Source organism: Sceloporus occidentalis, unplaced genomic scaffold, assembly GCF_023333645.1.
Source record: "Sceloporus occidentalis isolate IW3139 unplaced genomic scaffold, rSceOcc1.0.p SCAF_19, whole genome shotgun sequence".
In the NCBI taxonomy this organism is placed as follows: Eukaryota; Metazoa; Chordata; class Lepidosauria; order Squamata; family Phrynosomatidae; genus Sceloporus; species Sceloporus occidentalis.
In genome coordinates this window covers 13,928,176-13,943,425 of record NW_028316999.1, presented here as the reverse complement: position 1 = coordinate 13,943,425, position 15,250 = coordinate 13,928,176, and the positions used below count along the sequence as shown (strand labels likewise).

At 36.8% G+C, this 15,250-nt stretch overlaps 1 protein-coding gene across 2 annotated transcripts; it reads right to left on the bottom strand.

Moving 5' to 3' along the window:
* Positions 1-2,784: 2,784 nt before the first annotated feature.
* LOC149302476 (cytochrome P450 3A24-like) lies at positions 2,785-14,845 on the bottom strand. 2 transcript variants are annotated; one of them, XM_089482510.1, is made up of 13 exons: positions 14,775-14,845; positions 13,996-14,089; positions 13,078-13,130; positions 11,632-11,731; positions 11,437-11,550; positions 10,639-10,727; positions 10,151-10,299; positions 9,353-9,480; positions 8,783-8,855; positions 8,227-8,387; positions 7,471-7,697; positions 6,760-6,922; positions 2,785-2,874 (listed from the first exon to the last, which is right to left on the bottom strand). In XM_089482510.1, the coding sequence occupies exons 1-13, from the start codon at positions 14,843-14,845 to the stop codon at positions 2,785-2,787; spliced, it is 1,512 nt and encodes a 503-aa protein (XP_089338636.1). The 2 variants fall into 2 exon arrangements, with proteins under 2 accessions (XP_089338636.1, XP_089338634.1); XM_089482508.1 differs by having other exon boundaries at positions 8,227-8,416; positions 8,806-8,855.
* Between the last annotated feature and the right edge of the window lie 405 nt (positions 14,846-15,250).

The following is a 15,250-nucleotide window of genomic DNA, read 5'->3' as shown; positions in this document are numbered from 1 at the left end:
TTTAACTTTTTCCTTGCACTAATTCCACTATTGTCAAAGTTTTTTGTAGTATTTTTTTGTGTTTCTTTTTTCACACATATTGTACTTCAGGTATGAATTTACGGCTCCTTGTATATGTTAATGCTAAACAACACCCAAATGTGTATTTCACAAGTACAGTGTAAATGTGTATATCACCTGAGTACAGTGATACCACTATTGCATAGGTTTGTCACATTTGGGACATGTGCACTTCAGTTTTTTCAACTTGGAATTTTGACATCTGGTCATCCTGCCCCAGTGTTTGAGACATTTTTGAAGCCAGCCAATTCAATTTACCCTATCCAACCATATATTTTGGAAAACTAAACTCCTCAAGATATTTCAAATGCTGGTAGTTCAACTCTTTCCACTCACTAATTCTACCACCATTGTACTTTAAGTATGAATGTACAGCTCCTGGTATACGTCACAGTCAAACAACACATATTCAGTAAAATCTGAGTACAGTGATACCACCTATGCATAGGTTTGGTGTGTTGTTTGGGGCTAAAAGGCCACATTTAGGAGGTGTCTATTGACTTGCATCGATTAATGCAGTACCTCTATTCAATCTGCAGAGTTCTTGTTTATTTGTTAAGCACATACAAATATGTGTGCTGAAACACAGGTTAAAATCATGAGGAAAAAACTAAAGGATTGTCATATATAAAACTTGGAAGAAGGAAGAGAAAGAGGGGATGTGAACTTTTAAATACGGTTTGACCGTATCATGGTTTCTTACTTTTCAGGCAAAGTCCACTCCCTGCCCATGTTCTACCTACTCCCCACTCTCCCCTGCTCCCTTCACAGTTCCCTCCAAGTAAAGGAAGTTCAAGAATAGCCACACCCTTACAAAGAGCCAGCTCCCAGAAGAGAGAGTTCGCTGGGTAGCCTACTCTATGTTAAGGAACAGTATAAATATTTAACTGAGTAAATTCTGCACACTTAGACTGTACATAGACAAACATGATGGTCAGCTCCAGAAACAAAATCCTTAAGAAATAAACATAGACCAGGTCACAATACTCTCCAAAATGAAAGAAAAAAAAAGTTTCATCATCACTTTCTCAACAAGAGCCATATTGCCTCTTTGAAACACCTATTGTTGGCTCCTTATTCCTAAGAAACAGGTGAAGAGCTAACTGTGAAGTCATTGACAGGAATATATTGGTTTCCCTGATGACTTTTCCCCATTTAGAACTCCCAGCCTGAATTGCTCACATTTATATTCTTCATCAATTTGTCTGGTGTTACCTGTATAGGGTTTAAAAGTGCCACATAGTTCTTACCACTGTGTATTTGTGAAGCACCAAGGGTTTAAACAAGAGATCAGCTTATTTTATTGGGACCCCCTTTACTTTTTTCTCTGAATTGTTATGTACATACTACTTGTTTTCTCCTGTTTACCTATTGCACAGCACTACGACATATGAAGGTGCCCTATAAGTCAATACATTATTATTATTATTATACAACTAGTGCTGTGGAATATGATGGTGCTATATAAAACTATAATAATAACAATAATAATAATAATAATTAAAAAAGTTATATAAACAAGCATATGGAGCTACATTTGACAGATTAACAGGTTGGGATTTCCAACAGGTTACACTACAAGGGTAATACTGCCACCGTGTGGCTAAGTAAATGTAATGCAAATGTAAATGTTTGATAACCTATTAAGCTGACTAAAGTATCTCTGGGAATGTGGATTTTATTAAGAAACATACAAATGTGTGTGCTTAGACACTATGTGTATTATTCCCTTGTTGTGGGATTTAGCACAGGTTAAAAATCATCAGGGGAAAAAACAAAAAAATATATATATATACACATGCATATATACATGCCCCCTAGAGGCAGAGGCCCCTGTAGTTACACCTGTGCTCCTGCAGAAATCGTGCAAAGGTAAAATAACTGGACCACACTCATTTATATAGAAACTATTTAATTATTTGTCCATTACAGTAGTAGCCTCACACACATATTATACTACAAAAAAATCCTGCAAACAAATAATTATAGGGTAAAAGCCAGTAATGATGCAACAATTATTCAACGTAATTTCAATAATTAAATAAATCAAGGTTGAACACGATTTCAGTATGTGGGTTTTTTTTAAATAAAATATGCTTTAATAATTAAAAAAGAGATAAAAAAAATTGAAAAAAGATTTTTTTTCCCATTGATTACTGAGTTCTCTTCAGTTCACATCATAGCCAAAAGCTAATTATGATACTGTGACTCGAGTGTCAAATCTGCACAAATTAGATTAATAACAAAGCATTGCATATATTGGAAGTGCGAAAAAACGGATTTTTTCCAATATTACTAACTCCATCCTGCAAAGTTTAAATAATGTGTACATAGTTAATGAACACTACTTATCTGGATAGCATTCAATAAACGCCACTCTGTTGTTACAGACTAGAGATTATACGGCACATTTTTTTCTTTTTTTTTTGCTTTAGTGACTGTATTTTTATTGAATAGAAGTCAGTATTAGATACTTTCTTCCAAAAGATCTTTCTTCCAAAAGATTGTCACTTACATGTAGAATAGTTTCAAGGAAAACACTTCTCATACCTCCTGTGAGTACATTCATGAGTATTTTCAAAGGTTGAGGTTCTAGGAGTGATACAATATATATATATTTTTTCTCTTTTGTATTTTGCTCCCGGAGAATTGTTTTTTGTTTAGTGTCAAGCAGATCAGGAAGGATTGTGTTGGGAAGGACAATACAGTGTGTATTATATGGTTTTACTTCATTACTGATGTTCTGGAAGCAATCTTCAGCACTATTGGTTTCTTTGGCTGCATGAAACCTAGTGTGTTAAACTCCATGGGGATCTGGAAGAAATATAAAATTTAAGGCTTTAATTCAGTATAGAAATCAGCTGCTAAGAGAGAAAGTTGCTGTGAATGCTAGACTTAGTATTCGTGCAAACTTTATTTTTAAAAAATTGCCTGTTTTTTGCGTTCGCACAAATCAACAAAAACGAGGGCAATCTCCGACAAAACTAACGAAAACGAATTGCAAAAGTGACAAAAATTTGTTTGGATTCACTAGATTCAAGGACTGCAGCAGACATTTTTTTCCCTGTTCCTGTGTAGAGCTTAGTTGGTTAAGAAAGTTTTACGCTACTAGCCAAACCTCTAATTTGTGAACAAGTAATTTTTTTGTTTTCTTTCTATCATATCATGTATTAATCCTCATTGATAAACAAATATCGGTGACAATAAATATTGGTGATCTACAGGGGGGCAAGGGGGGGCAATTGCCCCCCCTAGGATATTCCTTGCCCCCCCACCGAATTTGGAGCCACCCAGGACACTCCCGCAATAGGACTTTAAACCCTTGACTGCTAATGACGGCATGGTGCCGTCACTAGCAGTCCCAGTCAGGTGCTAACGACCGCACCATGCCGTCACTAGCACTACCCTACCTTGATGGAGGTCTGTGGACCTCCATCACCACCTACCCCGGCGATCTGCCCCTCAAACTGAAGGGCATCACTGGGGCCACCCGATCCGGCCGGTGAAGTCTCGCGCAATGACGCGATGACGTCACCGCGCAACTTTATTAACAACTGACAATTGTCAGTTAAAGAGGTATGGGGGCATGCTGCTTAGATGCCTGTATCTCAGGCATCTAAGCAACTACAGACCCCCAACATATACCACTGGAAAGGTAATTACAATAATAAATAAGAATAAAAAATACTAAGTAAAAAAAAAAAAATGTAAAAAAAATGATTTGGGGGTCTCTAAAGGCAGATAAAAAAAGATCAAAATTGCCTAGAGACCCCCAAATTAAATTATTTAAACATAAAGTAGTTTAACTTTAAAAAAAAGTTTAAGTATTCTAGCTAAATGATCACTGTGGTAGTCAACGTTACCACAGCGATCATATTGCTATAAAAAGTCACATTCCCCTTTTAAAAATGGCCGATACTAATTTTTAATCCCATGATCCCTTTGCTTAAATTAATTAATTGATTAAAAATTAAATTTAGCTAACGGTTGAGGGAAGCAAATTTTTGAAATCCTGATGAACTGCAAATATTATTAAAATCAGCCATTTAGCCTGTGTGGTACGTGAGTAACCATCTCATCCCTGCAGCGCCTTGCATTTTTACTGCAAGACTTATTTTTGCTGTAAAAGTGATTTTTTTTTTCTCCCTTTACCATCATTTCTTTGGGATTGTAAGGGGAAAGAATGTTGTGTGCTTCTGTGAGTGAATGTATGGAAAGTATGGTGTGTGCTTCTGCGAGTGAATGGAGATATGAAAGGCGTGTGAATGATCAGTAATTAGGGTTGAAGCCTTGACGTGGCATTACTGCTCACCTAGGAAGTTAAATTATGGCACAAAAAGTACACATTTGCAAGAACTACACCCCTTGGCACATCAAATGAGGGGCTGTATGTGTTTCTAGTACAAACCTGGAGTGCGCAAGACACAAATGAACATGTCGCTATGGTTAGAAAAAACATATTTTCTAGCCAAAGCGACATATTCCATCATGATTTGTGCACTCAACTTTTGTCCTAGAAATACATGTAGCCCCTCATTTGAAGCTCCAAGGGGTGTAGTTTCTTAAAATGGATGAATTGTCTGAATGAGGGAGAGCATGAGTTAATATGTGGATGAATTGTCTGAATGAGGGAGAGCATGCGTTAATATGTGGATGAATTGTCTGAATGAGGGAGAGCATGAGTTAATATGTGGATGAATTGTCTGAATGAGAGAGAGCATGAGTTAATATGTGGATGAACTGTCTGAATGAGGGAGAGCATGAGTTAATATGTGGATGAATTGTCTGAATGAGGGAGAGCATGAGTTAATGTGTTTGTGTGTATCATAGATGTATAATTGTGGAAGGGCAAAGATGGCACTAGCAGGATGTTTGAGCCTTGGGGACCAAGATGGCACAGGCAGGGTGTATATGGGACAAAGATGGCAAATCTTATGTGAGTTATCTGGGTGCTGGCCAGGTTCTATGTGGGCAGTGTGGACGCCAGGGCTTGCTTTGGGGTGTGCCAGCTGTGATCTATGCCTGTAATTTAGGGGGTTTTAAATATACTTTTAATGCTGTGTTTTTATGTGAATTCCAATTGATCTACACATGCAAAGCTGGGTTTGTGTGTTATTCTGTAGATCCATATCTGGTATGCTATGTTTCCATACATTATTTATGTATACCTGCAAATACAGGGTTTGTATGTCTTGTTCAGTTGATTAATACCTGCAATGCTGTTTCCATGTATTTATTTGATCTATACCTGCGATGTTACGTTTCATATATTATTATTGTATACCTGCAAATACAGGATTTGTATGTCTGATTCTGTTGATTTGATATATACCTTCAGTGCTGAGATCACAAGTGAATTTCAATTGATCTATACATGTTTGTGTCTTAATGTGTTGATCTATACCTGCTATCGGCAGCAGGGTCTAATATTTATGTATATATTTATATATATAGTCAGCAGGGACTAATATTAATATATATATCGGCAACTGGGGCTAATATTAATATATATGGGCAGCAGAGGCTAATATATATATATATATATATATATATATATGTTTTTTCAGTAGTATGATTTAATGGTGGAAATTATTAATGCCCCCCCAGTTTGACTGTGGTATCTTGTGTGCCCCCCCTATATATTGTTTCTAGAGTCGCCACTGGTGATCTATATAATACGTTATGTGCTCGATTATAAGATGAGCCTGATTAGAAGATGTACCCACCCAAAATTTGAATATTAATTTAGGAAAACAAGAAAAAGCCTGAATATAAGACTATCCTATGAGAAAAAAGTTTTACTAGTAAATATTATTTCACATGTAAACTATTTTTTCATATTTAATAAAAACTATGATTGAGAAAAATGCATTTTTATTTCCTTTTATTTGCCAACCTGCCCCCAGTTATGCACATCCACCCCCTTATATGCCACTCTGCTCCCAGAAATGCTTTATACCCCCTATATGCCACTCTGCCTCCCTGATATGCCACTCTGCCTCCCAGATATGCCTCTTGACCCCCTATTTGCCACTCTTCCCCCCAGATATGCCTTATACACCCTTATATACCACTCTGTCTCCCTGATATTCCTTTTAACCTGCTTTATACCACTATGCCTTCCTGATATTCCTTTTAACCCCTATATGCCACTCTGCCTCCCTGATATTCCTTTTAACCCCTATATGCCACTCTGCCTCCCTGATATTCCTTTTAACCCCTATATACCACTCTGTCTCCCTGATATTCCTTTTAACCCGCTATATACCACTCTGCCTCCCTGATATTCCTTTTAACCCTATATGCCACTCTGCCTCCCTGATATTCCTTTTAACCCCTATATGCCACTCTGCCTCCCTGATATTCCTTTTAACCCCCTATATGCCTCTCTGAATATCTGATATTCATTTTAACCCCCTATATGCCACTATTTGAGGTCTGATTAGAAGACAACCTTGAATATAAGATGATTATTTTTGCTCTGAAAAAAACCTTGTCTAATCGAGCAAATATGGTATATATAATATTGGGTTAATTCAGCCCTGCTCCATGGGGCTACATGTGCCTATCATCTGCCAATGTCTGCTCGCCATAAGCAATTAGCAAAATATGTCGACCTGTGCAAGACCTGTGCTCATTAAAAATGCTGTTTAAAGACCTAGCCATATGGACACTTATGTGCTAGAAATTATTTCTTACCAGAGTGTCTTTGCAAGGCCTAAAGTTGAAGTTCTGCAGCAAGACAGTGATGGCTAGTTTCATGCTAAGCAGAGCAAACCTCATCCCAATGCAGTTCCTAGGACCATCTCCAAAAGGTAGGAATGTGTATGGATTCTGAATTGCTTTGTTTTCTTTACTGAACCTGGAAATACAGAGAAAGTAAAAGGATCAGCAGTGTCAAGGTAGATTATCTAAATCATAGTTTGTGAGTTGTTAAACATTTTAACTCCAATGTATTATTCCATTATATTATATATATATATATATATATATATATATATATATATATATATAAAAGGGATAACATATGTGAAGGGCTTCTCAAAGAAAAGCCTGGTTGGCATTGTACATGGCATAGCTAAATTGATGAGATTGCTTGAAAGACATCTCACCAGTTTAACTATGCATTATGAAGCACCAACCCTTCTTTCAGGAGAAGTCACTGTAATTGGTCCTTCATTCATCATAGAGAAGACAGTGAAATTATAATAATACTGATATGCAATATCACTGAGAAGGTGCTACACCTTCAACCATCTAGAATTTTCTGCCTATGGTATCTGCTGAAATAAATCTTTTATTAATCATTTTAGAGAAACAATGCAGTACATAACGGCTTCTTCTCGTTTTTCGGCACTTTCCATTGCTTTTTTTTAACTCTGCGTAGATATCATCACTTAATCAAGGTACCGTTCTGGACGAAACTCTTCAGGTTCTGGCCATATTTCAGGGTCCATGTGCAGCACATAGGCTGGGATCATTGTGACTGTGCCTTTTGGGATGGTGACACCATTAATCTCCACAGTTTGCTTTGAGACTCTTTCTATTCTCCCTGCTGGTGGAAACATTCTAAGGTTTTCCTGAACCACCATATCCAGGTACTCCATCTGCATCAGGATATCATAGGTTGGGGTGGCCTACAGCAGACATAAATAAAAACATTGTTATTGAAATTTACTTAATATAGAAACATACAAGCCATGGTAAAGCTTTTAATAGAAGCCATAAGACCTTGTGTAATAGTGTGTGACTTTAAGGCAGGAAGCCAAGCAATTTGGACAGTGCAGCGAGAGACACTTGTTTTGGCAGTAAATTGGTACATGGGACATAGTTAAGAGTTTATTTATCAAGGTTAGGATACAGTCACTTACCACAGCAGCAGTGAACTAGTATAGGCGGCCAGATCACTGCTGCAAGCAAAAAGCACTAGGCCCTTAAAAAGGTGTCTGGCAACTTCAATTGTATAGGGAAACAGAACACTGGGTTCTTCATAAGTCTCCAGAGTTATTTCAATTGCTAGTGCCATTCTTAATAAATGCACTTAATTCTCTGTGGTTCCACATCTATTCTGTTATACCACTCAGGGATGCTTCCCATCACCGCTGACCAGTTCAGCCAAGTGGCATAAAATACAAGAAGGTTAAAATATATGATGTACATTTTCACCTTATTAGGTAGCAATGAATCAATTTCCTCCTGTAGCTTTTGCTGGACATCTGGGTGAGTGGCGAGATTATAAAACAGATAGGAGAGCGACAAACTTGTGGTCTCATAACCAGCAAGTATAAATATAATGGACTGAGCCATTATTTCTGCATCTGTTAGGGCTGTGAAGAGAAACAAATGGGTGAAATCTCTCATGAGTCCGCATTTTAGGGAAAACAACAAGACTTTAAAGAGGCAGCTTACTCACTTCAGAAAGCTTTGCATATGACTATCTATGTATTTGCCAGTACAGTATACCTATCACAACACATAGATGGCATTCAATTCCTTACTTGAAGCAAACGTTGTCATCGACAAAAATGATTATGACAGGTCTGCTATAAGGACAGTAATTACTACTGGGTGTCAGGAAATGACATTATATGGTGGTGCTCCATATTTAAAGAAAGTGTTGAAAACTTTTTGGCATGTGAACTAACAGGTGTAAACATTCATGTGTAGTATAAATCAAGTCAGTATTCAGTTTGTTGCGCAGGTATCAGATACTTCCACATACCTTTCTGTTCTCCACTTAGGCACTCATCTGTTGTTCTAGAATCCAGCATGAGCTGCAGTAGGTCTACACGACCCTTTACAGAAAGACAGACACAACTATATTTTAATAACAGGCTTGGAAAAAGACACTGTGCCATTATGGTATTGAGAATCATGACATGTCCTATAACCAAAAACGTTAAATGTAAAAATATGTGAAAATATTTGAGCAAATTACTGGTTTTGTGCTCAGATCTGCAAAACCAGGACGGACACAAATGATACAAAAATCTTATTTAGATGGTTCTTACCAAATCTGCATATGAAACTGCCATGTTTTTTCTGATATTTATTTATTGAATGTAGTGACATTAATATTCTATAAGAAACATCGTCTTATGTTCTATGTTAAAACATAAAATGTCTCAGAAACCCCTGGCGTATGATTTGAGCATGCCTGTAACCTGTCCTATTCTGGCTGTTGACAAATTCTCATCTGTGGGCCCATCTCTTGGGCTACACAGCAAAAATTTCAGTTTGAGAATGATTCAAAACCCCAGTCCTCCTTGGTCTGGTGTTAGGGTGAGCTCACCGAATGGTCTCCCTTCTTCCTCTTGTTCTTAAAGCTAGCCACTGCGTTCATGAAAAACTGTAGCACGTCTTTTGGGATGAATTGCACACTCATCATCTCAAGAACGGGGAGAAGAAATGGAAAAATTACTGAAAAGAAAAAAAACAGTTTCTATATTGAAACATTAAGTATTTAATACAATTAACTATTACTAAAAATACTGGATCATCATCTCATGCACCTGTAGGAACAGGATCTTTTGCAACGGTTAGACTGACGTAATAACCCTATAGTTTACACTTCACCTTGGGAAACCTATACATTTATTTTAGGACACTTTAAGCAGTTCATAGATACCTAGTTAAATGCGAAACATTCCTCCGGTCAAATTAAGTAATGGTAAGAATGCAAAATTCCCCAAAAAAACATAATTTTTCCCAATATATAACAAAACAAATAATAAAATTAACTAAAATGAAATAATTTAAAAGATAACTAAAAACCCTTATCAATTTAGTCAATGTGTGATATATACATGTAGAATATTCTTTTAGCTTGTGTCATTGTAGAAACAAAATCTATCTGCATATGAGTCTAATATCATGGATATCGACTGTTCCTATATATAACCGACTAACTAGAGAAAAGTGTAACCTATTTACGCAAGCTATAGACATTTTTATTTGATTAATGAATTTTTTTATTAGAAAATGCGTAAAAAAGACAAGTTCCCTGTAGTCAACCATCTACCACGAATATGTATATAAAACAGCCATATTGGCTGCAAGTGCTAATAAGAATGTTAAAATAAAACTTTACCAGCAAAGATGAGCAATGGATGGAATAAGCTCAGTTTTAGTATCTTCTTGATGTGTGTTACGAAAGGATCATTAGGTTTATTCAGGGAATCAATATGGACACTGAATGAAGTGCTGGCTACGACATCCATGCTGTATGCCCCAATAACACTATAAAAGAATATATACAATAAATATTTAAGGATGAAGACACCACAGTATTTTTTAAACATTATATCCTATTTAACCCAATAAGGGAAAAGGCATTTTTGCCTCAACCGTAAATTCCTTCTTTCTTATTTAGTGTTCTCATTTATTGTTTCTCAGGACAAGTAGGGCTTCCTTTTGATACCATTTTATATGGATAATCTGTCCTTTTGTACAAAATATATCATTTGTAATATAAAATATAATATAAAAAGGTTCATCTTTCATGGTACAGTGCCCATGTACCATGAACACAATGTACAATATTATAAGGAAACATAATCTGCTTTGCCTGCTACTTACTCCTTCATGATACACGGCTCATCCTTGTCTGCATAAACTTGAATATTTTTTACCAAAGCATCTGAGTAATCTTTCATAATCTGAAACATCTGAAATAGAAGAGGTTCAATTAGAAAGATGGATGCCTAATCTGTACTGAGTGAAATAAAAGCAGAATTAACATCTATAGGATGTAGTGTTATTGAGACACCTGGGCAAAATGGGGGACAATTGTGACCTAAATTCATGAATCACAGAGTTTAAAATAAGCTAACTTGATGTCAGCTCACTACAAATGCACATTTGAGAGTGACAACAGTAGATGTGTATGGCGAATTTAGCATTTAGTTGCTGTGTGATCAGTCCCTATTAGATTCAGTTGGATTCTGTAGTGCAACTTGAGAAACTTCTGGTGCCTGTGTTACAATGAATTTTCCAATAGATGAAAGATTATGAGGATGCTCGCGGTGCATTTAAATGGAAACCACATAGTGAAGGACCCTGGCAAGTTCTCTCCTTCTGTCAGGGCCATGATCTGACTGAAGAAAACATTCATGTCATTATCAGACCAACAAAGATCATAGCGAATAGATCTCTCCTTAATTTTTCTCTTGCTAGAAGTTCAAAAATAAATCTCTAATAAAATTAATAAAAATTTATTTTTGATTAAAAAATTGTCACAATTACAAGGCATTTTATGATCTACTATAAAAACTAAGTAATTTGATTACTTAGATTCTTTGATGTAAGAAAATACTTATATGTCTCTTACTCTCGAGTAGTTTTGGTGTGTACATTGGTGTTTTTTGGATTACTTACCTCTTTGAGTCTCCCACTAGTGAATGTAGGTGAAAGAACTGTACGGATCCTCTTCCACTGTTCATCCTCAGCAATAGTGAGTGCCGACTCCATAGGACCATTGAGGCCAAAGTTCTATAAAAAGATGGAATAAAGAAGTGCTAAAGAAGGGGCAACTTGGTTAAAATCTGTTTTCCACTTTGTTTGTTAACTCACCCGTCTGTTGGTGAAGCTAGTGTAACACTCTTTAACTAAAATAACTTTGATTATTGCAGGGTCCAAAATAGCAAGTACGGGCTGTCTTCCATCGTAAAGCCTGAAATTGTCCATAAAGATGGTGGAAATCAGCAATACAAGGCAGATTTATGTACATATACAATCTTAAAATTATATATAGGAATGCTTTGGAAAATAGATTCATTATTTTCATAATTCACAAAATGGAAAGTGAGTGAACAAAAGAAAAGTATAAATCAAATCAATATTTGGTGTGATCACCCTTTGCTTTAAAAACAGCATAAATTCCTGTAGGTACAAATAAGTCTAGGCACAAAGTCACAAATAAAACTGAGTGAGACACAGCCAAACTCACTAACAAGCTGTCAAAAATCATACACCATGGCAAGACTAAACACAGGAAAAGACACAAGGTAGTTAAATTGCATCAGAAATGTCTATTCCAAGGAAAAATGTCAAGGCAGACAAGGGTTTCCCGATGTTCTACTTAAGATGTTTTGAAGAAGCACAAAGAAACGTGCAATGTTAAGGACTGTAGACGCAGTGGTTGGCCAAGGAAGCTTAATGCAGTAGATGAAAGACACATCATGCTTACTTCCCTTTGCAATCAGAAGATGGCCAGCAGTGCTATCAGCTCAGCATTGGCAGAAAACAGTGGGACCCTGGTCCACACATCTAGGGTGTGGGGAAGTCAGAAGTGGTCTTCATCAACTATTAATGTTGTGGAGAGAGTTCCTGCTTTAACCACTTCAGTCTACTATGGATGTACCTGTACATCTTAAAAGGGCATTCAATAAAGCCCTTTAGGATGTACATTTCATTTACAAAGCCTGGACTCACCTCTGTCAGCAAAAGCCAGCATCCCTTGCTTCCTGCTGACTGATCATTTGTAAATCCTACCGGAGTTAGTCATAAGGAATGCTCGCTCACGAGATTGGGCATTCCCTTCCGGGAGTCACTGTTGACATTAAGGTCAGCAGAGGACGGGATGTTCCTTGCCGGGTCTGTCTAGACCCCCTGCTGGCCATGCTTTAGAGGGTACTATGTAAGGGATGTGGCCCTCTAGAACATTAAAACATTTATGTGGGGTATGTCTGAAATCAGGGGATGTTGCCGAATATAAATTTGGTTATGTTTAACAGTGGCACCTAAAGTGTAAAAGAAATTCAAAGAATTTTTTTCTTTATTTTTTAAAGATTTTATTAGGTTTTTAAGATACTACCACTGGCAGTTATTAGTTTTTGAATTTTTCTATGGTTTCAAAAGAAAGTCCTATTTGTTCTGAAAAATAAAGATATGGAATTTGTGTAGACAGTTACCTAAACACGGCAACAGAACAGTTTTAAGGCATATTCATATGCTGAAAAGACACATTACAAAATATTTTGTAAAACAAACACTTTTGATTTGGAATTTTAAACTCACCCCCATATTTTTCCATATTTCTTGAAGCATTGCATATCAAATTGCACCACTCCCTAGATTGAAAGAAGCACCCGAGACAAACTATTAAAATACTAACAGACTAACAGATAATCATCAGTATCACCAAAGGACCAAAAGAGCTGGGCTCAACCAGGCATTATTTTTTCACAATATCATAGTCAATAACCTAATGATCAACCTGGAAATTAGGAGAGAGGTGTGTTTGACTGTGATCCTGAAGTGAGGAGATGTTAAGCCAGGTAGACAGAAGTGGCCAGGAGATAATGGAGTATAGGGAGATAAGTGTCAAGTGAAAAGGAGACAGGTGGGGTTTTAGAAAGAGACGGGAAAGGGAGAGATTGGGAAAATGGGAAAAGATATGGATGCAATGGGGTGAAGTGCTGGGGACAAAATTACAATAGTCAGACTGACATTTTAGAGGGGGAGAAGGGGGTTCTGAAAGGTAATATGTGGCAAGAATCATCAGTCCACAGACAAGGAGGGGAGCTGCAGCTTCTACCTCAGGTAACTTATATATATTTTCTCCTGTTTATATTTTAAAGAATGCTTATAAACATACATTCTTCTTTACTGGGGCCACCAGGGGTAGCAAACTATCCCTTTAAATAGATATAGACTGTGATCCATGCAATTCTAGTTTAGCAACAGCTGGATAGTTGCCTGATGGACACCCCTTTAGAGTCTTTACATTCATTGTTTATTGGCTCAATCAGCTAAGGGTTGCAAAAAACCCAACAAAACATTAGTGCAATGTTAGTTTATTTAGTGCAATATTAATTTACTACATTCGCTTTTTATTTTACATTTGTGAATTTATAGTAACACATAAGCTTATCTGTCAAATGTATGTAATAGTTCATATACAGTTTTAAATCCATGAAAATAATAATTACTCACTTTTCTGTATTCCAGGAATGTGCCAATAAATGGTAATGGTCTGGGTCCAGAAATACCCAACCTCTTAAAAAATCTATATGGATATATTCCATACCTGAAAATAAATAAAATGCAAAAGAAGTGCTGTGTTAAACAAGAATTGCTCTTTCCTATTATTATTACCAATTATTTTTTTAGCCCGCATAACAAAACTAGAATTGACAGACTAAGACTTGTTTCCATGTTTAATACAGCTTGGAGTCGGGTGACTTCCACAATTGCACAACTCTTTACCCACACACTGTAAAGTTACTTTGGAATTAAATTATGTCATTTTCTGAATCAGGCAATTTTGGCTGTGCTATTACAGACAACTTACATCATAATATAGTCTGTGCGACTACTTGTAGTTTAAGTAAACCAATGTACAATTTAGAAAATCTACACAAATTGTAGAATAACTAGCATGCGTCTGTGTGTGTTACAACACACAAAATAGAGGTAATATGGATTAAACCTGGCCATCTAGCCCTACCAAGGCTGCCCGTGCTGCCAGTCTATTTATTCTAAAAATGGTGAAACTTTGTTATGCATACTATTGCCTAATACTAAACAGTTATAAGAAATATTGAACCGAGTTGCATAATAGAGTGTTAGAAAAGAAAAAAGAGTACTATATATATATATATATATATATATATGTATATATATGTATATAGCATAGTAGTTACAGCATGTCACAAGTACATGGCAGAGAGGGGAGCTCAGACACAGATCGCACAGTTGTATTGTGTACTTACAGTAAAAAGAGAGCCCAGAAAACAGCTAGAAGAAGCCACGTCCAAGGAGACAGATTTGGGAAAAAGTCCATGATTCTCCTGCCTGGTGTCTCACTAAGAAACCGGTTGACTGTGTTGCTGCTGTTTTATATCCTGCGTCTCTGCGTCCTCACACCCGTGTGTGCGTGTGTTGTAGTTGTTATGTCTTAAGTGTCGTGTAGCGCCCCCTTGCGTTGCAGCCCGCGCCTAGCACGATAGTCTCTGGGCGTTCACGGTGATTTCTGTCCCCGAGTCTCCCTTCTTTCTTTTTGTCCTGCAGATCAGTCATATGATATCAGGGGCTGGGTCATTGCGTGACATTGTAGGAAGGTGTGTGTGTGTGTCCTGTGATTACATCAGGTGGCAACAAACACTCATGAAAGAACAAATCCTTCCTTATATGGTTTGTAGTTCTATAGTGTAACTGCTTGCAAGACTTAATAATAATTTACAGGTTA